The sequence below is a fragment of the Mus musculus genome, chromosome 17 (assembly GCF_000001635.26).
Source record: "Mus musculus strain C57BL/6J chromosome 17, GRCm38.p6 C57BL/6J".
In the NCBI taxonomy this organism is placed as follows: Eukaryota; Metazoa; Chordata; class Mammalia; order Rodentia; family Muridae; genus Mus; species Mus musculus.
Window position 1 is genome coordinate 84,325,815 of NC_000083.6, and position 27,899 is coordinate 84,353,713.

General features: G+C 43.7%; 1 protein-coding gene across 8 annotated transcripts in view; it reads right to left on the reverse strand.

The window, feature by feature from the left end:
- Thada (thyroid adenoma associated) overlaps window positions 1-27,899 on the reverse strand; it is a 276,191-nt gene that overhangs the window by 135,759 nt on the left and 112,533 nt on the right. For all 8 annotated transcript variants that reach the window (XR_003952120.1, XR_003952121.1, NM_183021.3 and 5 more), the window contains exons 27-28: window positions 10,979-11,068; window positions 8,212-8,343 (exon numbers count right to left, since the gene is read on the reverse strand). Coding sequence is in view for 6 of the 8 variants with exons in the window: in NM_183021.3 (NP_898842.2) it covers window positions 8,212-8,343; window positions 10,979-11,068 (222 nt within the window). In the remaining 2 variants the exon portion in view is untranslated. The remainder of the gene's footprint in view (window positions 1-8,211; window positions 8,344-10,978; window positions 11,069-27,899) is intronic.

Below are 27,899 nucleotides of genomic sequence, written 5' to 3' on the forward strand. Positions count from 1 at the left end.
GAAAAGCTGGTCTCTACAAGTTTTGTTTTTCTAGTTTGCTTTGTCAATGCATTCCATGAGAGGTGAATTCCTCATTCCTGTTTCTTAAAAACATACTTGGAAAAAAAAAGGTCTTAAAGAGCTCTGGCACCCCTGACTGAGTTGGCCAGGCTTGCTCTAGGAATTGAGAAAGAAAAATCAGTGAGTATTTTCCTTTCTTGTCATTCTCTCCTCCCCCCCAGAACTTTAGGGGTAGGTGAGGCACGCAAAATAGAAAACATGATTTTATCCCACATGTTAAACTTTACCTACCTCTGGACGGAGTCTGCAAACTCGGAAGAGCATGACAACAGCTCTCAATAGAGCTAGATGGGGCCACAGGGAGGAGGTGGCCAAGCAGGAGGATATCCCAGCACCAACAACCCCTATTCCCATCTCTGCTCCATGGCCTCCTTCTGAGGCCTAAACTGCTGCCACTAGAGTCTCAGGGAGTTATTTCACATGTACATCTCTGTATCACAATTAGCGCAGGGAGTAAGCCCTGATAGAGAGAGGAGTGGACACCAGTTTGCCTTAAAGACAAAAGGGAAAATGAGCCGCTGAAACCCCCCTGAGCAGAGGTGAACCTTTGTACTTTGCCATTTTGTCCAAGGCCTGATCCAGCGTTTACAGTTAGTCAGTCACACCAGTGACACCAAAGGGAGACAGTTCTAGACAGACAGGGCAACAGGTCTCCTGATAACCCAACTGTCAGCAGATTAGGGTGCCAGGAGTTGTTGTCCCCAAGCCCCTATGAAATTCAGTGGTAACCAAAGGAGGGCCAGGAAAGGGGAATCCTTCATTTGCAGCCCCAACAGGCGCACTTCTTAGGTGTTCCCCTGTGCAATGTCAGGACTTGGGGACTCCAATCCTCTCCTCAGGCATCTCTATTCAACATGACCCTTTAAAAACTAGGACAACAAACAGTTATTTATTCCAGCCATTTTAAAAAGGCCACCTCTGACTTCTCAAGACTCAGATGTTCCTTATACTTGTGAGAAAACAAAGGCAACTTAAGCCAACATCTGGAATGGAAGAAATACAGCAACCACAGAAAAAGATAATTAAATCAATAAGGAATGCTTTTCAGACATAACATCACAAAGGCCAAAAGAGTGTTTTCAGAAACATCCAGAACAAAGTTACAGAAGTTACTCAGAAGCTAAATTTAAATGGATTAATTTCTGGAGGGCATCATTTAGGAGTAGACCACCACACCATGTAGGCCACGCCAAGATGGCTCCCCAATGCTCTCCTTAGTAAGATCGAGGAAGATGAAAGAATGTGTACACAGAAAAAAAAAAAAAAAAAAAGCCGGGCGTGGTGGCGCACACCTTTAATCCCAGCACTCGGGAGGCAGAGGCAGGTGGATTTCTGAGTTCGAGGCCAGCCTGGTCTACAAAGGCTACACAGAGAAACCCTGTCTCGAAAAACACCAAAAAAAAAAAAAAAAAAAAAAAAAAAAGAAAAGAATGTGTACACAGGTGTGAGACATTTACAAGAAGACTCAGCACTCATTCTGAAACAAGGCATCCCAAACAGACACTTTGACAATCATCCTGCCCAACCTCAGATGCATCAGAGATCCTTTGGGAAATGTGTCCGACGTATGATCAGTTTTCCTCAAACACTTTTATTGCTGGGCAGCCCACTATGAGGAAATCTATTCATGCCTTTGATGGAGAACACTGCCTTTCACAAAACTCTCCTTTGTCTTCAGAGTCACAATCTCTCTTACGTTCCCACTGGGAGGAAAAATGACAAATTGTGTGCCTTCTGCCATATGGCAGCCTCTGAGTATGTAGAGACCATTACCATCTTCCCCAGCCTAACTGAGTGTGTGGAGACCATTACCATCTTCCCCAGCCTAACTGAGTGTGTGGAGACCATTACCATCTTCCCCAGCCTAACGGCTTCCAGATGTCTAGCTTGCTCCACACTGTGCTCACTGCCTCAAATAAACATTAGCCTACCAATGACCCTCCTAAAGTGAGGGTCCCAGAGCAGAATAACAAACAGGACAATGTGGGCCTGTCCTGTCCTCAGAGTTCAGGAGGACCATGGAAAAACTCTGCTCTCTGACAGCAGTGTGTCACGCTGCACCCTGTGCTCACAGAAAATACCATTCCCAAAACTTTCTCACACAAAGCAGACACCCTACATTCTAATCAGATATAATCTTAATTATAAAGACCAGAACATGGTACATATCTCTAGTCTCAAGCTACCAATACAGTTTCCTAAGTCTATTTAGAATCTATATTAAAAAAAATACTTGCTGGGCAGTGGTGGCGCACTCCTTTAATCCCAGCACTCAGGAGGCAGAGGCAGGCGATTTCTGAGTTCAAGGCCAGCCTGGTCTATAGATTGAGTTCCAGGACAGCCAGGGCTACACAGAGAAACCCTGTCTCAAAAAAAAAAAAACAAAAAACAAAAAACAAACAACTCAAAAAAATACTTATTGCATGGAAGTTAGAGGACAGCTTGTACAAGTCAGCTTTCCCCTTTAATCAGGAGGGTCCCAGGGATCAAGACCAGGTCAGTGTTAGGCTTGCTGTCCAGGGCATTTACCTGTTGAGTTAATTTGCTAGTCTCTATCTTCAATAAAGGGCTATATCAGACATAATAAAAAAGTATAGGGACCAATATGACATTCAACCATCTGTCGAGAACCAAGCATTAAAAAAGAAAGCATACTTCATAAATAAAGTTCAAGTTCTGAGTTCGTGGCTTTCCAGTTCCTTTTCCCCTTCCTTTCCCCAAGCTGCATAGAGATAATGGGTGTGGCCTGAACTTGCAGTGCCTCCCTGACTCCTGAAAACCTTGCAACTTAGTCATTTCTCTATGTCACACACTTTATAAGTTGCAACTGAATCTGTTTCCTTTAAGTGAGTAGATGCTGACTAAAGTTCACTTCAGCAGCCGAGAAGCCATCAAGCACTGAAGGGACTCAGCCAGGACTCACTCATCTTAGGGAGGCCTTTCTAGTTCTCAGCAGAGAAAGCACAGCACACTTAGGAGTGATACTTTGATGAGCAAGTCAAACATAGCTGATATCAATACAACTATGCAGTCATTTAAAACACTGCTTTTCCACTTTGAAGAGTTTTTTGAAGGTTGTCAGCACAATATTTCCATGCCTCATGGTCCCCAAAATGCTGACTTTTGAACCCATGTTTGTCAGTCATTGAGTCTCAGGACATGCTCTCACAGAACACAGTGCACTCTCCCTAGAACCCCACCTTCATCTGGCTTCAGGGGTTTCCTTCCCATTTATTGGCAGAGACTCACCAAAACAAGTGCTAAAAAAAATGCCTGCTGTTTCAGAGTCTAAATGTTCTCAACCCAAGAAATGACAAATGTCTTAGGATGCAATGACATGTGGGACACACTGCACATGGGCATTGAAAAGACACTGTTACCTGCCAATCAAATATGTGCAGTTATTATATACCACCAGAGATGAGAGAGACAGAGTCTCTCTATGCAGTCCTGGCTGTCCTGGAGCTCTCTATGTAGACCAGGCTAGCCTCAAACTCGCAGAGATTCTCCTGTCTCTGTCTCCCAAATGATAGGGTTAAGGTGTTAAATGATGTGCACCACCACCTGCAGCCTTAAAATTATCCTTCTCTATTCTTTTCCTATAAAAGACTGTCAACCTCCTGGGCTCTGTTACACATAAACCTAGGAGCGGTATTTGTAAGCAGGACATTTAACCCCATTACACTGAGGCTCTCCTACCCGGGTTTTCCATTCTTGCTGTATTAGTCTGGGTGTCTTTCCCTTCCATGACTGGCTCCATTATAACTGGATGAGTTACAGCAGAAGGACAGTGCTTTGCTGCTGCTTCTCTCCTATGACACTAACCCTGCCTCAGGGCACTTCCTGTAAGACAGACTTTCACAGAGCTTCTCTAAAGGACAGTCAGAGAGGAGCTCAGACTCCAAGAAGCTCCCAAGCTCATGAGGCCAGAGAGGACCAAGGTAACATTCAGTCCAAGAATTTAATTTGATCAAAACTTGTTTGAATGGGAAGGGGGAACATCAGAGAGGTGACTCACAATATAAGCAAATGGCAGAGCTCATGTTAATACAGACTTCCTCAAAGGCCAGGTAGAACATGGAACCCAGTTGAAGCCCCTACCTATATAAACCATCACCGTGGCTACAGAAGTCCTTGAATACTTCAGAGATAAACAGATCAGCTCACATACAAAGTTTTGACTCCAACTAGTTTCATTTTTACATTACTCAGTTTAACTCAGTATCCAAATTTGTATTAGGTAGGGGAAAGTACCACAAAACAGCAATGCCTGATCGGCATAGAAGGAGAATAGCTTATGCTGAAGAGCAAGCACTGAGCACTGGTACAGTAGAGTAGAGATGAATGACAAGGAAGGGGTGCTCTGCACGTTTGAAGAGGGGAGCATCAGGAGCCGACAGCACAAGAACAGGGCCAGGCAGGACTTTCACCTTGGTGGTGCCAGAGCCACTCTGCTTGCCTTTTTTGTCTCTTTAAAGCAAATGTTGCCCTCTGCTTATCTAAAAGGATTCTGGGAAGTCAGAGCAGGTACAAATAGGGTAGATAGATGGCTGCATGGCACATAGGTTAGTTGGAAGTCCTGAGTTCAATTCCCAGCCCTTCATAATCTTGGCACGCTGGCCTATTATGCCTATTATGCGGGTGCTTGGGAAGTAGGGGCAAGAGGATCAAAAGTACAAGGTCATCTCTGGCCACTCGCTGAGCCCAGGAAAGTGTAGGCTGCAAGGGACTCCATCTCAAACCCACAACAAAAACAAAACAGCACTTTAACACACAGACTTAAAGGAGACCTCTTGGTAGCAGAATCTCAACGGAAGGAGGAGCTCGTTACTGTTTCCTGTAAGAGCCACAATACCCCAACACAGCACACAGCTGCTTTGCTTCGTAACCTGGAGAAGGTGCAACGTTATCATCTACATTATGTGTTTAAAGGAAAACAAGACCAGAGTCATATTATTTCCTGTCACAAGACTAAGTTGTTCTATCTTCACCTTCCTCTTTGATATGACTGATAAAATCCTAAGGTTCCACGAAACATTCTAAATACATGAACACAAGCTTTCCTAGTCTTTGATTGTTCACTAGAGATTTGTTTCAATGTAAAATGTCCACCCCATAGGTACATGGTTTCTACAGGAACGTACTTGTTTTGTTATTTGTACTTAGTACTTGTCAGGGAAAAGCAAGCAAGCAGATTTCACTTTAAACAAAGGAAAACAAATGGACTGGGGAAGATGGGTACTGAAAATGAATTAAACCAAGCAGGAAGAAGGGGATGCCGAGGGGCGGGGAGGAAGGACATTTCTAAGTGCCTCGCACAGTCAAGTGCAGTGAGGCGACATCTCCCTCAGTGAGTGAGCTGCTGACCTCTCAGGTGCTTTTCACACAGAGAGCACATTAGTCCAGAGCGGGAACACCGCAGCATGCAAGGGTCACAATTAGAAGTGGCAGAGCACTCTGAAGCCGAGCCTCCTCAGTCCAGGCCTTTGCTCTCCAGGACTCCAGAGTCATGGCGCTCTAGGATGGTACTATACGCTTTCCTGTAATGTTTCAGTGGAAGCTTGAAATTTGCCTGTGAAAGGAACTGAAAGGCTCCAGGCCCTTCCTTTAACCCTTTAGAGAGCACGACAAACAGGCGCTGGTAAACTGTAGTCAAGCAGTTCTTGGAGCTCCTGTAAAGCCCCATTATTCTGCTTCATGCTGTCACAACGCAGAGGGAGTGGCTATATGTGAAGGCACTGCACTCATGGAGGAAGGGGCTGGATAGCAAAGAACTGCCCATACAGACCAGAAAAACCAAATCAGCTACCTCTAAGATTCAGGCTGGCAAAAACAAAAACAAACAAACAAACAAAACAGTATCAGAGAAATAAGCTAAAGTCCTTAAAAATCTTAGATTTATTGATTTTATGTGTATTTTGCCTGCAAATATATGTGCGCATCATGGCCGTACTTGGTGTCTGTGGAGCGTAGAAGAGGTTGCTGGATTCCCTGGAACTGAAATTACAGGCAGTTGTGAGCCATCATCTGAATAGCGGAAACGGAGCCTTTGTCTGCTGCAAGAACAAGTGTTCTGAACTGCTAAAGCATCTTCCCAGCCTCCTGGGTAGACTCTTACATACCAGGGCTGAGGATGCAACTCAATGCTAGAGCTTGCCAAGCACGAGCAAGGCCCTGGGTTTGATCCCCAACACTGTGAAACAGACAACACAAACTAAACCAACCAAACTAACCCAGATGATGTTCTCAGTTCCTGGTATACATCCTTGCACAGCTTGGGGCCTGGAACCCTAACTAGGTAATGAGGAAAGGACATACCAGACACACAGAATATATGGGATCAGGCGGTCTAGACTCTCTATTGGGGAAGCTGCAGTGCACTGGAAGCTCAGTATGTTTATATATAACTGGACAGGGAGGTAAGGGTGTTGCACACAGCCAGCTGAAGAAGGAAGCAGGGTTACCATATACAACTGAAAAAGGAGACAGGATTAGCTAATCTTAGTAGGAGCAGTCTCTTTGTAGGGGAGCAATCTTTAGGCCATGAACTTGGGCTCCCAACGCGGGTGGTGCGGAGTAGCTGTGAACATTTCCTGCAGTCACCATCACCATCCCCACATGGTTGAGAGGAAGGTGCTGCCATTCTCTGAATCTTATCCAGGGAAATTTCACCCATGGGGCCAGGCACCAGCTTCACTGACATGGTCATGCCTATGTCAACAACACACACTTACTAAGGACTTCAATGCTCTCTACAACCTGGTTTCAGAGTAGTATTTAAATCTTCTATACTACTGTAATCTTTGACTATCTCTCAGGACCATGCACATACTCAGATTATATATAAGTAGGTCCATTTGGAAGAGTATTTTCAATGTAGCAACTTCCTGTCTCTAGGAACAACCAACAACAGATGGTGTGGTAAAAGCCTCTGCAGAATGAATGGTCTCGACATAGCCGATGGTGCACAGCACATCTTGATTTCTAATGGCGCTGATACTGTTTGTACCTTTTCCCTTTTATCAACTTTCTGAAACACTGCTTAGCTGCATCCTCCCCTCAAATACACACAAATGTTCATGAAAGAGAACACTTTTAAGGCTCTTGAAAGTAAAATTTACCACCAAATTTCTAAAATGAATCACCCAATACTGGAGGAGGCAGACGGTAACTTTGTATCGGAAACCAAGCCAGTCCCAGTGAGTCACCTCTGTGATCACAGATAGCACAACCACAGCCCAGGCTTGGTGGCAAACAAATGGCCACAGCATCACATGTCAGAACCTCGTGTTTCATGGTTTCTCACATGGAAATGCGTAAGTCAACTATGTGAGCCCAGGAAGCAGAACACAAGATGCTGCACAAATAATAAACACACTCAAGCTTTGTGTTCTTGTGCTTCCCCAAGTCCATCTCAAATTTCAATAGATCCATGAAAGGCACATGCTAGTCAAGAACTCCGAAGAGTAAGAGCTGATAATAATATTATAGCTTCTAAAGTGAGTCATAGGAAAACACAAATGCTTTTTGAGGATCACACGTTAAGGTGCACAGTCAAAAACTAAAAAGTGACAGCCATTTCAGAAGAGGTACTGGGGCCTTTGGTGATGTATCCTGTAGTTGGTGTGCACCCACATGCATTATGCTTTTGCATCTCTTTTAGGCACCCCAAGTTTGAAACAGAAGATTAAGTGGGACAATGGGCTAAGTGGCATTGCCACAGGCACACCAGGTCCTGGTTGCTCTGACTTCCACAGAGTAAAGAGCCAGGTGCCTTAATATTCTTTTAAACCACAGGGCAGGGAATACATGCTAGGATCAAGCCCGCCCAGCATACCTGTGTTGGCTGGCCCAATACTGTTCAATACAAACCATAGGCAGTGTTTTCAAAAGGGATACTTCCGATCAACATCACACACCCACTAGCCGGTCTCCAAGGAAAACACTATCAACACAGCCATAGGCGCCCACACCCAGGGGCTAAGCACAGGTAACTGCTCAGAAAGCACTGGAGAACAGTCAGGAGCAATAGCAGAAAGCTTCACTCTCTTGCTTTCACAAAATGGCTCCCTAAGACAATATATTGATTATAATTCTCCAAATAAGAACAAGATAGAACATTCTCTCAAGTTCCCTGCAATATGACACTACCTGATAATGAAAGGAACAAAAGGGGCCAAGCTGAGCGCAGATGATGTGCCGTCCATCGGCGATGGGTACAGTCTCTCCAACACCAGGAGTAAGAGGAACATGCCAGGGTGGCGATCAGGCTCTCCCAGTTCACTGAAGGAAAGTGATTACACATAAAAGATTTCAGACTGAAGAAGGCAGGCACTGCTTTCAAACACATTTTGTCACTTTTTTTTTAAGATTTATTTATTTTATTTATATCAATACACTGTAGCTGTCCCATTACAGATGGTCGTGAGCCACCATGTGGTTGCTGGGAATTGAACTCAGGACCTCTGGAAGAACAGCCAGTGCTCTTAGCTGCTGAGTCATTTCTCCAGCCCCACATTTTGTCACGTTTTCCTGTTTCACTTTAACGTGCACAAGGAGAAGCCTCTGGCAAAGCAAGGGTCCTGCACGCAACCCTCTTCTAAAGCCAGTGACTCTCTGGAGTCACACTTTCTGTACTGTGCTGTCCAGAGCTTTCAGGAAATGGGAAGCTCTCCCTGTCTGATGGCTTTGAGGAAACATGACTAGGCCATTACTCACTAGAACCAGAAAACCCTCCCTGCACTAGCTAGCAATTAGAGAAAAGATATCTTGACAAAAATACATTTCATTGATATAATTACATTTTCCCATTACAGACAGTTTATATGTATTTATACCAGTACAAAGACTGCAGAAAAATTAAAAAGTTGCATGTTCTAAGATATCCATAGTAAAAAGTCTACTGTCAGCTACAGAGTAAGACTGAAACAAAATGACACCATTTCTTGCCGCCCCAGGGGACTCAATGCCCTTTAAAATGACTCTGCTTTATATTTCTAAAATTATTGATCATTTTTGCTCAGGGACCCACATTTGATCACAGGCAACTTAGCTGTTGTTTCACAGCAGCAAGCTGCAACAGGCCAGTAATACAGGATGTTAAGAATCTATTAAGTACATTTAGTAATGTAGACAAAAATTTTAAAAAATAAGAGGAAGAAATAATTCAGGTATGTGTGTCTATGTGTGTAAGTATGTGTGTGTGTGGCTGTGTGTCTGTGTGTGGGGACTAGAGGTCAACCTTGGATGTTAAACCTCAGGAACTGTGTCCCTAGTCCTTTTAAAATGTAAAAAGTTTTTATTATTGGGTGCATGTGCCATGACACACAGAGGACAACTTGTGAGGTGTCACTCTCCGTTTACTTTCATGTGGGTTTGGGGCACACGGACAGGTCATCAGGGCTCAAGCCATCTTGCCAACCCCACTTTGTCTTTTGAGATAGGATTTCTCATGGGGACCTGGGACTTACCCAGGAAGTGAGGTTGGCTAGCTAGTAAGCCCTAGGGCCCTTCTATGTCCGAATCTGCAGGGCTAGAATTACAAGTGCACATGGCATAACAACAAGCTTTTTATATGGATATTAGTGACTGAACACAGGTCTTCAGGTCTTCACTTAATGAAAACAGTAAATTCTTTTTCACCCCATCTTGATCCCACCCTGAGACCTGAGTTCTCTGTGTGACCATGGCTGTTCTGGAACTCTGAATAGACTGGCCTTGAATTCAGAGATCTGCCTGTCTCCTTAGTGCTAGAATTAAAGGCATAAAGATTTTATGTGCATATGTGCATATGTGTGTGTGTGTGTGTGTGTGTGTGTGTGTAGGGGGTGTCTATGTGCATGTGTGTGAATATAACCATGAAGACCAGAAGAGAGTATCAGATTCCCAGGGACTGGAATGACTGACATGGGTTCTGAGAAAGCAGCAAGCACCCCTCGGAGTCACCAAGTACTGTCTGCAGCCTGTCTGATGCCGGCTTCTGGCCACTGTGGGCTCCCATGTGCATGTTCATACTAACATGAAGGCAGACACATACATAAAAATCAAACTTAAAAGAAAGTTGTTTATTAGGATACATTAAGTATTCCTAGTGATAATTACATATGAAATCTCTGATCCTCATATATGCCCTCCTACTGCAGATCCTCATATACTTCCATGGGTTTTTAACAAGTGACTCACAAGTTTTATTACAGTTGCTTAGAGAAGCCTGGGTGAAAGGTTGTTTACAGGAGCATGGGTACCTTACCAACGGCTACACCACTGTGGTAGATCCTCTGGGAGGGGTGGAGCCTCAGGAGCCCCTTCACCTTGCTTGGTTTGGGTTTTCCCCTCCCCTCCTCTGTCTCTGTCTCTGTCTGTCTGTAAGACAGAAGACAATTTTGACAGCTGGCTCTCTACTTTCACACTAAGGTCCTGGAAATGAGCTCAGGTTGTCAGGCTTAGTTGTTGGTGTCTTACCCCACTGAGTCATTTCATCTACTCCAGAGTTAGTTTTACATTTTTTATTTTACAGGTGTTTCACCTGTATATATGTGAACATACTTCACGGTACCTGTATATATGTGAGCACACTTCACTGTACCTGAAGTACTGTGCTTACACAGCAGGCACTAGATTCCCTGGACTGCAGTTACATACAGCTGTGAGCTGCTATGTGGGTGCTGGGAAGTGAACCTAGGTTCTTTGAAAGAGTTGACAGTGCTCTTAACTGCTGAGCCATCTCTCCATAGCTCTTTCCTCTCCCAATGTTTATTTTCTTGAGACGGGTCTGGTTATGTAGCCCATATCTGGTGGTAATCCTGTATCTTCTAAGGGTTGGGATTACAGACCTGAGCCACCCAGTCCAACCTAAAATCATGATTAATAAAGTACTTGACATTGTGTCTGCACTTCTTCCAGTGTATTCTCTAATTACCTGTCTACTGTACTGGCCACAGTTTCCAACTGTTTGAGAAGAAATGGGTACAGTTCTGGGAAACGAGAGAAAAACTCTCTTCCTGTCATTCTGTGGAGAGAAATAAAAGAGAAAACATTACCTTTTATAATCCCCCTTTAAAGAAAAACTACTTAATGAAATAGATGAAAAGGAAATCTACAACATCTTACACTCGTAGTCAACACAAATGATACACAGTTGTAAGTACTTTGGCTGTGTGGCCTTATCTCCATGATGGCATATGCTTATAAAGGCAGGAAAGAGGGATGTACTGTGAATAGCCCAGTGTGCACAACTGATTGAGCTGTGATGACAGGCAACAACTGACAGACTGCCTCAACTTCAGTGATAGAGGGGAGAGCCAGAACAAGGTTTGCCAAACCTGGGTACCATGTCATTTTACCAAGTAGAATTTCAGGGTGAGGGATATCCTTTGTGTTGCAGAATGGTTCCAAGTTTCTGAGGTCTCTACCCACTAGATGCCAGTAGAACAGCACCCTTCTCTCTGTGACAATGACAATCTCCACAGATACTGCCAAAAGCATTTGGTAAGGCATAATGACAAATGACTGAGAACCACTGCCTTGGAGAATGTCAATCAAAAGGATGGACTTGGAGAGTGAGCTTCTGCAGGGACATTCCAGCTAACACCATAAGGATTACCTTTTCCATATTGATAGAAACTATTCCTGAGCTCAGAGAAGGTGCTAGAAATAGTTTCTCAAGCTGAAAAGTGGGCCAAACCCCTCAAACTTGGTAAAACGTTTAGGAAAAAAGGGCTGTTTATTATGAAAAGTAAACAGAAGTCTTAACTATTAAAGAAATACTCATAACCTGCCCATGCTCTTATTAATAAAGACTCATGTCCCAGCTTGTTAGGCAGCAGCATTTCGGCAGGCAGCAAACTGCCAGTCAGTTCTTGTTCTCGCTCTCTCTCTCTCTCTCTCTCTCTCTCTCTCTCTCTCTCTCTCTCTCTCACACACACACACTCACTCTCTCTCTCTCACACACACACACACTCTCTCTCTCTCTCTCTCTCTCTCTCACACACACACACACACACACACACACACACACACACACACACACACACACTGCTTACTATCCAGACTCATGATTTCCCATGAAGCTCCTTCTGTGGCCAGCTCTTGCCTCCCCAAGCAACCACTGACTTGATTTCTATTGTCACAGATTAGTTTCATCTATTTTAAACTTTCACAAAAATATAGTGGTACATTTTATAATTTTTTTTAATCTAGATTTTCTCATTTGACATAAAGTTGCTGAGACTTGCCCACAACATTGGCTACAGCAGCAGTTTGACTTTTTTTCTGGTAAGTAGAACCCACGGTGTGAATTCATAAATTCGTAATTCATTCTGCTGGCAGATATGGGTACCTCTATTTGGGGGAGAGGGATTCTGACTAACTGCTATTCTGATATCCTCAAACAAGAGGTTTTTTTGATCATATTTTTCACTTCTCTTAGGATAATATCTGAGAATAAAGAATGTGATATCTGCATACTATTTAGGAAACCCATAGTTTCCCAAACACCTCGGTGACTTTATACTCCAACAACATAAAGTAAAAACTCTGGAAGGACTGTACTGTCTGCAGCCCTTGCTGATGGCGTTTACCTTTTCCCATTTCAGCCAACCTTGTGATAGCTGGGATTCTGTTCACAATCCTTGCTGACTGACGCTGCTAATCAATCTTCCTATGTCTCGGCCATTGTGTGCTCTTCATTCAAACCTTTTTACCCATGTTGCAAACAGGCTGTATTTTACCTTATACACACCCCACAAACCCCAACACAACACGTATGCTTTCCTACTTACTTTCTTATTCATATTTGATTAAGTCCAACAACTTATCAGTTTTCCCTTCTATGATTCATGTATTCTACAACCTAAGAAATCTCCACCTCCTTCAGAGGGTGTTTTGTTTTGTTTTGTTTTGTTTTGTTTTGTTTCCTGGAAGGCTTTGTGGTTGGCTTTCACACTAAAGTCTAAGATCCAGGTCCATTTCAGATAAGATTTTGCTACAGGCTTGCTTTCTTTTCCTTTCTCTCACTTTATCCCTCCCTCCCTCCCTCCCTCCCTCCCTCCCTCCCTCCCTCCCTTCCTTCTTTCCTTCCTTCCACGATGTGGGTCCCAGGGACTGAACTCGAGACTTTAGTTTGGCATCAAGAGCCTTTCCCGATTGAGGCACCTTAACCTGCACTATCACATTGTATATAAGAAGATTGGCCTTAAAGGGAAAGATAGAGATGCACCTTGCACAAGGGTTAAAACATTTAAGGCGCGCGGGGGGTGGGGGGCACAACAGAAACATTTAATGCTACCAAGATTAAACTCTTAATGTGTGCAATATAATTCTAAGAAAAACTCTGTGACCCTATCTGTCTCTGTCCCATCTCCCCTTTATTGCCCCACAACACCTCCCTGTGTATAGGTGTATAGGAAAAGAGATTCTAAACTTATGACTTTATGGCTACCACAGGATAAGAATAAAGTACAAAGTTGGGAACTCATCCAGTTAGGTTTCCAGACATATAAGAACCATTCAGCTACACAGCAAAATCAAGGCCACCTTGGGTGCATGTGACCCTTCTACAAACCAAAATGAACTCCAGAAAACCAAATAAGTAAGAAAACAAACAAGCCAATAATGATAGGATAACTGATACTGAGATTAAAAAGGAATCTTCCCCTCCTGATATATACAAAATTAAATCCTACTCTATCTAAGGTCTGAAAATAGCCATAAAGAAAAATACAAAATGATAAAAACATGAAGTTTTTGGTTGTCTTAGTTTGGATCACTACTGCTATGAACTAACACCATGACCAGATCAAGTTGGGGAGGAAATGGTTTACTCTGTGTACACTGCCACATAATGAGTGGCTCATCACTGAAAGAAGTCAGGGCAGGAACTCACGGAGGGCGCGAATCTGGAGGCAGGAGCTGATGCAGAGGCAATGGAGGGATGCTGCTTACTGGTTTGCTCCCCATGGCTTACTCAGCCTGCCTTTTTTTTTTTTTTTTTTTTTTGGTTTTTCAAGTAGCCCTGGCTGTCCTGGAACTTTGTAGACCAGGCTGGCCTCGAACTCAGAAATCCACCTGCCTCTGCCTCCCAAGTGCTGGGATTAAAGGTGTGTGCTACTACCGCCCAGCACTCAGCCTGCTTTCTTATAGAACTCAGGACCACCAGCCCAGGGATGCCACCACCCACAATGGGCTGGACCCTCCCCATCAATCACTAATCAATAAAATGCCATCCCTATAGCTGGATCTTCTGGGGGCATTTTCTTAATTGAGGTTCCCCTCTTTCAGGTGACTCTACCGTGTGCCAAGTTGATATAAACCAGCCATGACACTGATCTATGTTGAAAAGTTAAAATATTTTCCTGACTATAGCCGCCATGATGGCTCAGACAGTTTAGGTGCTACAACTTTCATGTACCTAGGCCACAGGGTAACTAGAAGATTCACACTTCATCCTGTTCAATGACCTGAACTCTAGCAATTAGACGACGGCCACCAGTCTGATGATGATACTGCGTAATTTTCCTAAATAAACAGCCATAGTGGAGAAGGTGAAAGGATGTTATAAGAATGAAGTGTTTCTGGGGCCGGAGAAATGGCTCAGTGGTTAAGAGCACTGGCTGCTCTTCCAGAGGTCCTGAGTTCAATTCCCAGCAACCACATGGTGGCTCACAACCATCTGTGATGGTACCAGATACCCTCTTCTGGTGTGTCTGAAGAGAGTGACAGTGTACTCACATACATAATATAAATAAATAAATCTTTAAAAAAAAAAAAAGAATGAAGTGTTCCTCTTCCACTCAGCCCTTCAAGACAGACAGTCTCAATCAGACAGCGAATGAGGGGAAGTGACGTCACAGCTACTGAAAGGAGACAGCACTGTGGTGATGGCAGCAGCACAACCTTAGGACACCCACTAGGCCAGGAGATGGAACAAAGGCAAGAAAGTGTCTCAACTGCCTTCCTCACCAAGGAAGTTGCTCTGTTGTAACCCCTATACCTTGCAACCCTACAAACCTAGTAATGGCCATGTCTGTCCTCCACGTGGAGAAGATTCTTTAAGCACAATCTGATAGCCTTGTTAAGATGCTGGGGGTGTTGGGGGACCTGGAGAGATGATTCAGGAGCTAAGAACATTGGTTGCTCATCCAGAGGTCACAGGTTCAATTCTCAGCACCTACATGGTGGTTTACAACTGTCTGCAACTCCAGTTCCAGGGTCCCTGACACACAGATAGACATGTAGGCAAAACACCAAATGCACATAAAATAAAAATAACTAAAGAAAATAAAACATTACAAACATGTCCGTAAGGAAACTGAACTCAATGGCCCTGGACCCAGCATGTCACCTCTCTGTGCACAAGACATCTTGACATCTCTGGGCATCTTGTCTTTCTCTGTAGCCCTAAGAAGTTACTGCATGGGGCTGGTGATAAGGGCAAAAGAGGGCAGGCTAGACCAACTACCCATATTCTCTAAAATTAAAGCCTGAAATCAGTGACATGACAGGAGCTATGACATTTAAGGTTTACCAGCTGGGTTTTAGGCTATGCTAGAGACAATGTAAACACATACTTCTCACCCAATATAAAACAGTCTCCTAAAATTACAGACGGAGGCTTTACTTAAGGAAGCACCATGCATACCCTTGGAATTATACTTTCCTCTGCCTTTAACTTGCCTCCTTCCTCAAAACTGATGCTCTAAATACTAGCAGTCAAGATCTATCTGTGATAAGGCTACATTTGGTTAGTCATAGAAACTCCTTGTGAAGAAGTGGCCCAACTTTTGTAAACTCTGCAGTCAATTCCTTCTACTATAAGGAAGATCACAGGGTACAAAAGATTTCAGTTTTAACTAGAGTAATCACGAACATGAAGGTCATTTAGGTCTGCTCCAAAACCCAAGGCAGAACTATAGTGCATAGGAAACTGTCCGAGGCTTCAATCTCCAGGCTGAGATAAAGACTTTTTGAGGTATCTGGATTAGTGCCCAAGGCTAGATGGAAAGGGAATACAGAAAACCAGGGAGCCCTCTGCTGTACAAACACCAATGTGGTGCTAATTAGATCTCAGGTGCTAGGGTCTGTAGCTGATGTTAATACTGAAGGTTGTATCCATTTCACTGACAGCAGTTTCAATTAATTAAATGCTGTATTAGACAAAATGCATGATTTTAGTCCCAACTTGCCAGTCAGATTAATGAAAGGAACTGAGAACATAGCAATCTCATGAGAAAATTCTCCAAAAATCAAGGCGACATTAGAAATAAGGGCTGGGGCTGGGGCTCAGATGTAGAGTCCTTACTTAGTATTCACAAAGTCGTGGGTTTGAAACCCAGCACCACATGAAACTGCATGTATTGGTACAATCCTGTAATCCTAGTGCTCAGAAGTGGAGGCAGAAGGATCCAGATTTCAAGGCTATGGCTGACTACATAGAGAGTTGAAGGCCAGCTTGGAATTCATGAAATTCGGTCTCAAAAACACCCCCCACCACAAAAAGAAAGCTGTAAACGATGGTGCCATTGAGGCACAGTTGTCTAGAAGTTCACATGACCAAACAGCGTACACTGAAGCAGCAATTGTCCTGTCCAAGGAAGCGTCCACTCAAGGATGCTTACATAATGAAGAGCCCTGGGAGGCGTGGTGCCTCCCTCTGGACAGAGGACAGAAAAGCTGTATGCTCTTTACAAAAGAGCTCTATGCTCTTTACAAAAGGGCTCCCTCCTGCTCCTAATTCCTCTGCTGTGAAGCAACCCACAGCAGATACAAGTATCTGTTCCTCTTTAGATTACGCTGTGCTCACTGGAGCTCAATCTGGGCACAAAACTGCTGATTCCTAGTTATTGGCATTTGCTTGTACAGAAATTAATACTAGACAATTAACATAAAACCAATCAGCAATGATGCTGCTATACACTTCTAATCCTAGAACATGGAAAACTAAGACATGAAGATTGCTATGAGTTTGAGGCCAGCCTGATCTATAATACATAGAGTTTCAGACCACAAACACAGACAGACACAGACAGACAGAAAAACAAACACATACACACAGCACTCATATTATAATCAGAACCTAAATACTTCTACTTAAATAAAAGTTAATCTGGAAGTAATCGAGGTTGTATTTCTAATGCCATTTTACTAGAAATATGGCAGTCCAATAAAACAAACTAAACAATATTGCAAGAGCACTCACAATTTTGTACACTGCATAAGAAAACCAAATTCTACAAACAAGCCAACAGCAGCAGAAGAATATAAAGTATTACAAAACAAAAGGCTTTCAAGACTGAAACATTCACAGAGATGAGCTAAAGCAGACTAAATGCAATGTATACAAGTTGCCTGGTTCTTGGTTCGAATAAATCAACTACAGAAAGACCTGTAGAACTTTAAAGGAAGTCTGCAGATTGAAGAATTAACTTTGCCAGATGTGGTGATTATAACAGTGGAATTTCTTCTTGTTCTTTTTAAAAAAGATTTATTTATTTAGTTTATGTATATGAGTACACCATTGCTCTCTTCAGACACACCAGAGGAGGGCATCAGACCCCATTACAGATGGTTGTGAGCCACCATGTGGTTGCTGGGAATTGAACTCAGGACCTCTGTAAGAGCAGTCAATGCTCTCAACCACTGAGCCATCTCTCCAGCACATGGTATTTCTTCTTAAATTTCTTTAATCATGTACACCAAATGGATTTATAGGAAAAATGACATGGTATGTACAAACTCCAGGAAATGAAGAATGAAGATAGGCAAAATGCTGACTACAGCCAAGGCCGAGTAGTGGTGTAATGAGGGGCAGTTCTTGTCATTATTAAATACACTGACAATTCTAATAATAAAATGTTTTAAATTCAAAATAAAAATACAAGTTGCAAAAGACCTGCAAGTATTCCTAAAACTTTCCATGTACCTAAAGACTGGGCTAAGCCAGGCAGTGGTGATGCACGCCTTTAATCCTAGCACTTGGGAGGCAGAGGCAGGCAGATTTCTAAGTTTGAGGCGAGCCTGGTCTACAGAGTTCCAGGATATCCAGGGCTACACAGAGAAGCCCTGTCTCGAAAAAGCTAAATATTTATATAGTGTACTCAAAGGGTATATAATACTTACAATTCATATGCATTGTCAAACAGAACCTCAAGAACGGGATGAGAGTGATAATATAAGATGCCTAATCTACCCTCCACTTACTCAAGTCATCTTGGACCCCAGGTATCAGATGGTATGCTAATTCTCGTCTCCAACTTGCCACAACTATCTGAGTTTTCACAGACATATTGATTGATGAACCACCACTTGGAATCATGCCTTACTATGTGTAGGTTTGTCAAAGGTTTTGGGATGCATGTATTAGAAGCTTATTTGGGGGTGGGGGTTGAGACAGGGTTTCTCTATATAGCCATGGCTGTCTTGGACCTCACTTTGTAGACTACACTGGCCTCATACTCAGAGATTGCCTGCCTCTGCCTCCCAAGTGCTAGCATTAAGGTGTACATCACCACCTCCCAGCTAGAAGCTTATTTTAAAAGACCAAGACCAGCTTGCAATCCCACCAGCAATGGAGGAGTGTTCTTCTTTTACCACATCCTCACCAGCATCTGCTATCACCTGAGTTTTTGATCTTAGCCATTCTGACTAGTGTGATGTGGAATCTCAGAGTTGTTTTGATTTGAATTTCCCTGATGATTAAGGATGTTGAACATATTTCAGGTGCTTCTCAGCCATTTGGTATTCCTCAGTTGAGAATTGTTTAGTTCCGTACCCCATTTTTTAATGGGGTTGTTTGAATATCTGGAGTCCAGCTTCTCGAGTTCTTTGTATATACTGGATATTAGTCCCCTGTCAGATTTAGGATTGATAAAGATTCTTTACCAATCTGTTGGTGGTCTTTTTGTTTTATTGACAGTGTCTTTTGCCTTATAGAAGCTTTGCAATTTTATGAGATCCCATTTGTCAATTCTTCATCTTATAGCACAAGCCATTGCTGTTCTGCTCAGGAATTTTTCCCCAGTGCCCATATCTTTGAGGCTTTTCTCCACATTCTCCTCTATAAGTTTCAGTGTCTCTAGTTTTATGTGGAGTTCCTTGATCCACTTAGACCGGAGCTTTGTACAAGGAGTAAGAATGGACCAATTTGCATTCTTCTACATGATTTCCGATGGTGAGACTGCAAGCTGGTACAACCACTCTGGAAATCAGTCTGGCGGTTCCTCAGAAAATTGGACATAGTACTACCGGAGGATCCAGCAGTACTTCTCCTGGGCACATACCCAGAAGATGTACCAACTGGTAATAAGAATACATGCTCCACTGTGTTCATAGCAGCCTTATTTATAATAGCCAGAAGCTGGAAAGAGCCCAGATGTCCCTTAACAGAAGAATGGATACAGAAAATGTGGTACACAATGGAGTACTACTCAGCTATTAAAAACAATAAATTTATGAAATTCTTAGATAAATGGATGGATCTGGAGGATATGATCCTGAGTGAGGTAACCCAATCACAAAAGAACTCACATGATATGCACTCACTGATAGGTGGATATTAGCCCAGAAACCTAGAATACTCAAGATACAATTTGCAAAACATAGGAAACTCAAGAAGAAGGAAGAACAAAGTGCGGATACTTCGTTCCTCCTTAGAATGGGGAACAAAATACCCATGGAACGGGTTACAGAGACAAAGTTTGGAGCTGAGACTGCTCCACCTGGGGATCCATCCCATAAACAGCCACCAAACTCAGACACTATTGCATACGCCAGCAAGATTTTGCTGAAAGGACCCTGATATAACTGTCTCTTGTGAGGCTATGCCAGTGCCTGGCAAATACAGAAATGGATGTTCACAGTCATCTATTGGATGGAACACAGGGACCCCAATGGAGGAGCTAGAGAAAGTATCCAAGGAGCTGAAGGGGTCTGCAATCCTATAGGAACAACAACAATATGAACTAACCAGTAACCCCAGAGCTCATATGTCTCTAGCTGCATATGTAGCAGAAGATGGCCTAGTTGGTCATTATTAGGAGGAGAGGCCCTTGGTCCTGTGAATGCTATATGCACCGGTATAGGGGAATGTCAGGGCCAGGAAGCGGGAGTGGGTGGGTTGGGGAGTAGGGTGTGGGGAGGGTATAGGGGAGTTCAGAATAGCATTTGAAATGTAAATGAAGAAAATATCTAATAATAATAATAATAATAATAATAATAATAAGACCAAGACCACATACCATTTTAGACCACATCTGAGTCTTTCTTCTAGCATGTAAGAGGCTTATCTCTCATTTGCTACACAATGACAACCACCATGTCACTGAAGTGGAAACTTAAGGGTTCTTTGGAAAGTTGGTTGATGTTTTGCTGGGGCAAACACATGAAGGAACATTTTACCAAAGCAGACACAGGTGAAAGGATGTTCTGCTAAAGCAAGCACATGAAAGGACATGTGCTTGGACATGATGAAGGATTCTATATGTCTACATAATAACACATATGTACTGATCCACCTTATACTGCGTAGTTGAGCTATATTTGTCAGAACTCCAAAGAAACACACACACAAAACAACTTCTGGTGGAGTGCTGCGGTTTCTTGCAGCTTCTGTGGCTTTAGACTGATTGGTTGAGTGATGTTAGCTGAGACAGAGACATGTGCTAAAGCAAGACCCGGAGAGGACATGTGATGTTTGGAGAGAGTATAAATAGGAATCGACAGTGATGGAGGCAGAACTGGGTTTGCTAGTAGAGCTAGCTATGAAATACTTGTTGGTCTTACATTTTTACTTTGATGAGAGAGGCATTGCTGAGAACTTCTCCTGGCCTCCTGGTCTGTCCTGCTTACTGGAGCTGAGGCTGAGGCCTGGCTGTCTCTGCTAGGTAGTGGCACCAACGCTGATTCGTGTTTGCTATCCTGAACGGGACTGCTGGTGCATCCATGAAGTAACCTGTGAACTAAACTGCTGATTTCCAGACAACACAGATGGGAGTTGCTCCAAAGACCCTTTCTAAGGAGATCCACTTTCTTTCCCACTATCTCTGGTGGGTGGTGGCTACAAGGGAAGTTAAAGCATTTAAAAACCATCATTAAAAATAGGTTTTGAAAAAAAGATAAAGTTGCATGTCACTGTATTTTTCTCATCAAAGTGGCAAATAACCTCACAAGGTTAATGCTCCCTACTGATTCCTTGGAGAAAAATCTAAAGTCATTAGCCTGATGGCTGACTTACTTTTCTTGACATTTCTTTTCTATACCTACCATACAGAGCATCATCATTCGGTGCTCTTGTTAGCCTACACATTGTGCCAAGTGCTGTACCCTAGCTGGAAAGACATCTCCCATGTTACCACCACTTTTACCAGGCTAATTCTAGATGAACCTTCTGATTTTGACTGAGGCAAGCTTCAGTCTAGGACATCTTCCCTGTTATCTCAAGTCCAGTTTTCCATTGATAGAACAAAATACCTGAGGCTTCTTAGCTACACAAAGGAAACAAGTTTATTCTGTTCATGATGCAGTAGGTTCACAGATATGGCACCAGTGTCAGCTTGGCTCTGCTAGGACATCGAGGCAGATGTATAAAAGGAAGCCAGAACAACTCATAAGTCAGGGTGTGCTGGATAATTTTATGTCAACCAGACAGAAGCAAGAGTCATTTTGGAAGGAGGAACCTCAACTGACAAAACACACGTATGAGAGTAGCTTATGAGCAAGTCTGTGGTACATTTTTTTACTGATGACTGATGTAGGACTGGTGGTCTTGGGTGCTAGAAGAAGTCAGGCTAAGCAAGCCACAGAAAGTAAGCCAGTGAGCAGCTTCTGCCTCCAGGCTTCCTGCCCTGTTTGAGGTCTTGCCCTGACTTCCATCAGTAATCTTGAGGAACTGTAAACTGAACTAAATTTACTCTCCAAGTTGTTTTTGGTCATGATGTCTTATGATAGCAATAGAAGCCCTAATAAGATACAGTGTTAGTCTTACAACGATTTGTTCTTATGAGAACTGACTCAGGGCCCCATTTCTTTGCTCCCTTCAAAGGGTAGTACCCCCCAGTGAGGCTTTAACTCTTAAAACATTCTCTTCGAAACAGCTCCACTAATGAACTGTTGTAGGGCTGGCAAGACAGTTCAGCGGGAAAAGTTCCTTACTGCCACGCTTTGTGATTGAGCTCAATCACAAGACCTACACAGTAAGAACCAAGCTCCTCTGCATACCGTCATCTGACCTCCACATATGGTGTCCCATGACACAAATCCACATACACAGGCTTTAAAACCAAAAGAACCACATCCACGATGAAGAATGGGGCTGAGTTAGGATGCTGCTCCCATCACGGCACTTACAGCACGTCACACGTGAAACCTCCCAACCCCTATTCCTTCCAGCAGAACACTCTACCTTCCCAAGCATATGTAAGCCCAGTGTATCTCAGACACTACATATGCTCCCCAGCTCACAGCTAGTGCCCAATAAACAGTTCCAGGGCTGAGACTGCAACCTGGTTCTAAAGCACGGCTTGCCTAACTCGTGAAGGCCTGGGTTCCATTCCTAGTACCACAACCCCAAGTAAACAAAGAGGAGTTTGATCATCTCAAAACAAGTAAGAACCCCTAAGAGCTAGCTGAGCGAGAGAAACAAAGGAATAGACAGACAAGGAAAAAGGAAATAGCAACAAATGAACTCCCCAATCCTCACTGGCAGCCCAGCAATATCCACTGCCGTGGACAAAGGGAGACACTCCAGAGGAACTGACATTTATTAAACACAGCAGATAACGCTTTTCTCACTAGTTTACAAACAGTTTGGTTCTAGTTCACCTCAACAAGTAAACAGGCTGATGTTACCTCCACAGACATAAGAAGTACTTGAGGTGTATTCTTCAGTGACTGACAGGGCAGTTAAGATAAATCTGTTTATGTATGTATTCAAAACTATCCAACAACCTTTAAAAAAACAGAAGATATTGAAGGAAGAAAGGAAGGGAGGGAGAGAGAAAGAGAAAAAAAGGAAGGGAGTGAGGGAGGGAGAAAGTAAGGAAGGAAGGAGCGAGCACGTGAGCTGATCCTCCACCAGCCCACCCTCCTAGAAAGAGAAAAGACAACCCTAAGTTGTGAGCAGGATAAAACAGGCAGACTTGGTGAAAACTGACAGCCAGGGCAGAGGTGAAAGCAAGTCAGCATTACTGAGGAGCTGTCAGCCTGTGCCAGACATATGTCAATCTTGCTCTTAGTATGTAAGGACATGTTAGCCAACCAAGGAAATGCCTGTTGGGGCTTCTGCAAAAACTTCCCCAATTAAGACCATAGGACAGCAAAAAATGGCATCCAAAATATAGTTCATAGGCATATGCTGGCCTGGCTACTCTGAGAAACTAGTCACACGGGTAACTATCAAAAATTCATACTACAACTTAGGTACAACACTACATAAAATCTGCACTAGTGACAACACGTGTATCAGAAAGGACTGCTCAGAGACAAGCTGAGGGGAGGAGTTTCTGTGGTGAAGGTGTCCATGTTTCCAAATCAGCCATGTCCTGCATGCCATGAGGTCTGTCTGCACATTGCACAGCGAATCGCGGTGTGCTGCAGTAGCCCTTGAATCCGGTGAAAGCATCTGAGGTTGGCCACTTGGTATCCTCTGAATCCAGCCTAGGATTTAACAGCTTTAAAGGACTTGGCCTGAGACTAGGAGCTGTTGCTTCTCTTCCAGATGACCTGAGTTCAGTTTCCAGCACCACATTTACAAATTCCTGCAACTACAGGGGCCTGAGAGGGCACCCACAGACACATAGCATATACTTACAGATATACACACACATAGAAAAAAATTTAAAACTTATCAGTTAAGAACATATATTGTACTGAATTTGGTTCAGAGTACCCCCAATTGGCAGCTCACAAGCACCTAGAACTCTGGCTTCAAGAGATCCTAGATGCCTCTGACCTCCTGGAATACCTGTGCATCACATAGACTGAGATGGCTCAGGGCATAAAAGCACCTGCTGTGCAAGCCTAGTGCCCTAAGTGTGAGCCCCGGAACTGACATGGAAGCACGTGTCTGTAACACCAGCATGGACACTGTCAGATGGAAGGCAGAGGCAGGGAAAATACCTGGGAACTAGTGAGTCTGCAAACCTGGAGGATACACTGCAGGAAGAAGAGAGACCCAGCCTCAAAAGAATGCGGTAGCCGGGCGGGGTGGCGCACGCCTTTAATCCCAGCACTTGGGAGGCAGAGGCAGGCGGATTTCTGAGTTCAAGGCCAGCCTGGTCTACAAAGTGAGTTCCAGGACAGCCAGGGCTACACAGAGAAACCCTGTCTCGAAAAACCAAAAAAAAAAAAAAAAAAGAATGTGGTAGGTAAGAACTGACCTCCAAACGTTGTCCCCCCACACATATATTTCCCTCACAAGTATTTCCGTTGAATCACACTTCAGGCTATCTTAAAAACTCTGCAGTTAAAATCTGCTACATACAGGTAAGAGCACTGACTGTTCTTCCAAAGGTCCTGAGTTCAAATCCCAGCAACCACATGGTGGCTCACAACCACCTGTAATGAAATCTGACGCCCACTTCTGGTGCGTCTGAAGTCAGCTACAGTGTACTTATTTATAATAATAAATAAATGTTTTTTTAAAAATCTGCTACATATAGGAAAAGTCAAAATATAGAAGTCTGTGTTTTGGACCTTTAACAAAGGCATCTCTGGGCCAAGCAGTGGTGGTGCACGCCTTTAATCCCAGGACTTGGGAGATAAAGGCAGGCAGCCTGGTCTACAGAGTGAGTTCTAGGACAGCCAGGGCTACACAGAGAAACTCTGTCTTAAAACAAACAAACAAAAACAAAAAACCCAAAGGCACCTCTCTGCAAATAATAATGCAATGGAAAAGGGCCTATAGTTAAACATGTATACAAAAAAAAAAAAAAAAAGAAGAAGAAGTTATCCCTCAAGAGTTCACACACACAGACACAGACACCACACAGACACACAGAGACACACACACACACACACACACACACACTCACACACAGACACACACACACACACAGACACACACACACACACACACACAGCTCACATCATTCTCAGTCATCTCAGACCAGGGATCAGTACAGTAGTGCACAAAGGACTAAGAAGAAAACAACAGCAAAGGGGGAAGCTCTGCCCAGCTTTGAAAAACAGGACTTATTCCCAGGTCTAGGAGTGAACACCATAAACTCTGCTGTTACGTGGAAATAAAGGATGAAGGCAAAAACATGGAAGTTTGCAGTTGGTGTTTCAATTGGGAGCCCAACAAAATATTAAAATGTTCCCTACATTCTGGCCAATAAAACCAGCCCAGAGGAGAGAAATTAGCTAAGATTGCTGATAAAACAGCAAGCCCATTTTAAGAAAAACAGTGTCCCCAAATGGAAACAAGCCTGCAAAGACGACAAAGCATACACATGAATTTCAAAGGGTATGATCAAATGCAAATCAATAAAACACAAACAACTCATTAAAAAGAGATCTGGATTTGGAATCCTGCCAGACCATCCCTGACTCTGCTCTTGGAATCTTCTCCCCAAGGAAGACTGAGCTACACCAATACACACCCTAGAGCGCTTCAAGGTCAGTGCATGAATGAGAGCAATTATGCGGCAATTAGACAGAGATAAAGCCTGGGTGATTGCTGGTGCCTGCCCACAGCCTCAGCACTCAGGAGGTGGAGGCAGGTGAATCACCAAGAGTGAGACCATTCATGACCTACATACATTTTATCTAAACAACAATACCATCAGAAAGAGAGAGAGAGAGAGAGAGAGAGAGAGAGAGAGAGAGAGAGAGAGAGAGAGAGAGAAATTAGGAAGGAAGGAAGGTAGGAAGGTAGGAAGGATGTGTAGCACATAGAAGGGCCTGGATTTAACCCTCAGCACCACCAAAACAAACCCTCAAGCCTCTGCAATCCCCACAGTGGTTCTAAGAGGACTAAGGAAGCCTTGGGCTGCAGGACCTCTCTGAAAGCACTAAAGTGGATCACATCTCCCACCTTCTCTCCTCCTTGCCCTCCCTCCTTGTCTTCTGGAGCTATCTGCCAGGTTCCTGGACTTGAGGAACACTTTTCTAACCCTCGCTTTCAGAAGCTGGCTATTAGAATACTCTATCCAGGAGAGACATCTTGGTTCTGCAGTGTTCTGGCTGCTGGTCATCCCCCTGGGAAGCCCCTGGTCCACTCATTTCACTGCCGGGAGGGAGGCGAGTCAGTGCGCCTTTCTTATGCTCTATTAAGTGTGTTTCCATCTCAACAGCTTCTATGGCCTTTTTTCTTACAGGGATTGTTACTTAGAACAACTTTATTGGGCTGACAAGATGGCTTAGAAGGTATAGGTACTTTTCCCAAGTGTGACAAACTGAGTTCAATCTCTAGGACCCACAGAGGGGAAGGAGAGAGCCAACTCCCATGAGCCAACCTCAGCCTCTGACGTCCCCATGTACCCAGCAGCACATAAGCACCTTCACACACACACACACACACACACACACACACACACACACACACACACCTCAGCCTCTGATGTCCCCATGTACCCAGCAGCACATAAGCACCTTCACACACACACACACACACACACACACACACACACACCCTTTTTTTTTTTTTTTTTTTTAAAAGAAAACGTTTCTTGTTGAAGCCTATCATCTCAAAATTGTCAGCAGCAAGCAGTCCCTGGGCGATATTTGATTCTGTAATCATTCTCTGCAACCTGGGCCAGACACGAGCAGCAGGCTCCTCCTATCTCCTTTCTTTTAAGAGATAGGTTTACTTCCCAACTCATTGTCCCCAGGATGCCTGTGACTTCCTTTAATCGCAGGTCACTGAAGTGGCACTGTACAGACTGACTTTAGGCTTTTGAAAAGCAGGGCAACTTCTGTATTCACCCTGCTGGAGAAGTCCCATCAGCCTCCAGTCATTAGTGCTCCCAGGATTCAGATGACACTTCAGATGGTGTTACACAGTACAAGAGAACTGTGTAAGTGAACCCAGCCATCCCCTAACATTGTGGGAAATTATAAGCTGCTATTTTAGCCACTAAATTTTGGGGTGGTTTGTTGTGCAGTGAGTGCTATAATTAAAGGCACTGAGTTGGACTGCGGAAAACAATCAGTAACAAGCAACATATGCGCTCCTTTATCCCGTTGAATCACTGTGTCCTTGAGGCTAGAAACCTGAAATCAGTACTGGTGGTATCAGCAGGCCTGGGAGGCTTTGTAAGAGAGTCCCTCCTTCAGCTCTTACAGGTTTTTGGTGATGGCCAAAATTTCTTGGCTTGTGACTACATGACTCCAGTCTTTGCCTCTGCAGACACAGTTCTGTCCTTTCTGTCCCTTCCTCAGGTATCTAAGTGACGCACTCACCTCAGAAGATCACCTGCTGGGCTTACGGTCTAGAGTGCTTCTGTCCAAAGAATCATGTGTTGGAACCTGGCTTCAGCTTCTCCGGCCAGACATGGAAAGAAGCAAGTGTGTGTGTGTGTGTGTGTGTGTGTGTGTGTGTGTGTGTGTGTGTAAACACTATGAAAGTAAGCCCACATACCCTGAGAAGGCTCATGCTTTAAAAGACTTGAAAATAATTTGTTTACCTTAGGCTGATTCCTAGAGCACAGACAGTTTTCAACAATCAAAACACCAGTCCACCCAGCAGCTCTAGGGGCCAGGGAGGATCAAATGCTGGACTTACACTAGACTAAAGTATACAGTTTTGAACAGAAAGAAAAGGCATGAGGGCACACAAAGAATCTGAAAGTATTACTCATTCACAGTGGAAAAAAAGACAAAAACTGTCCCTGTGAAAGACCAATATG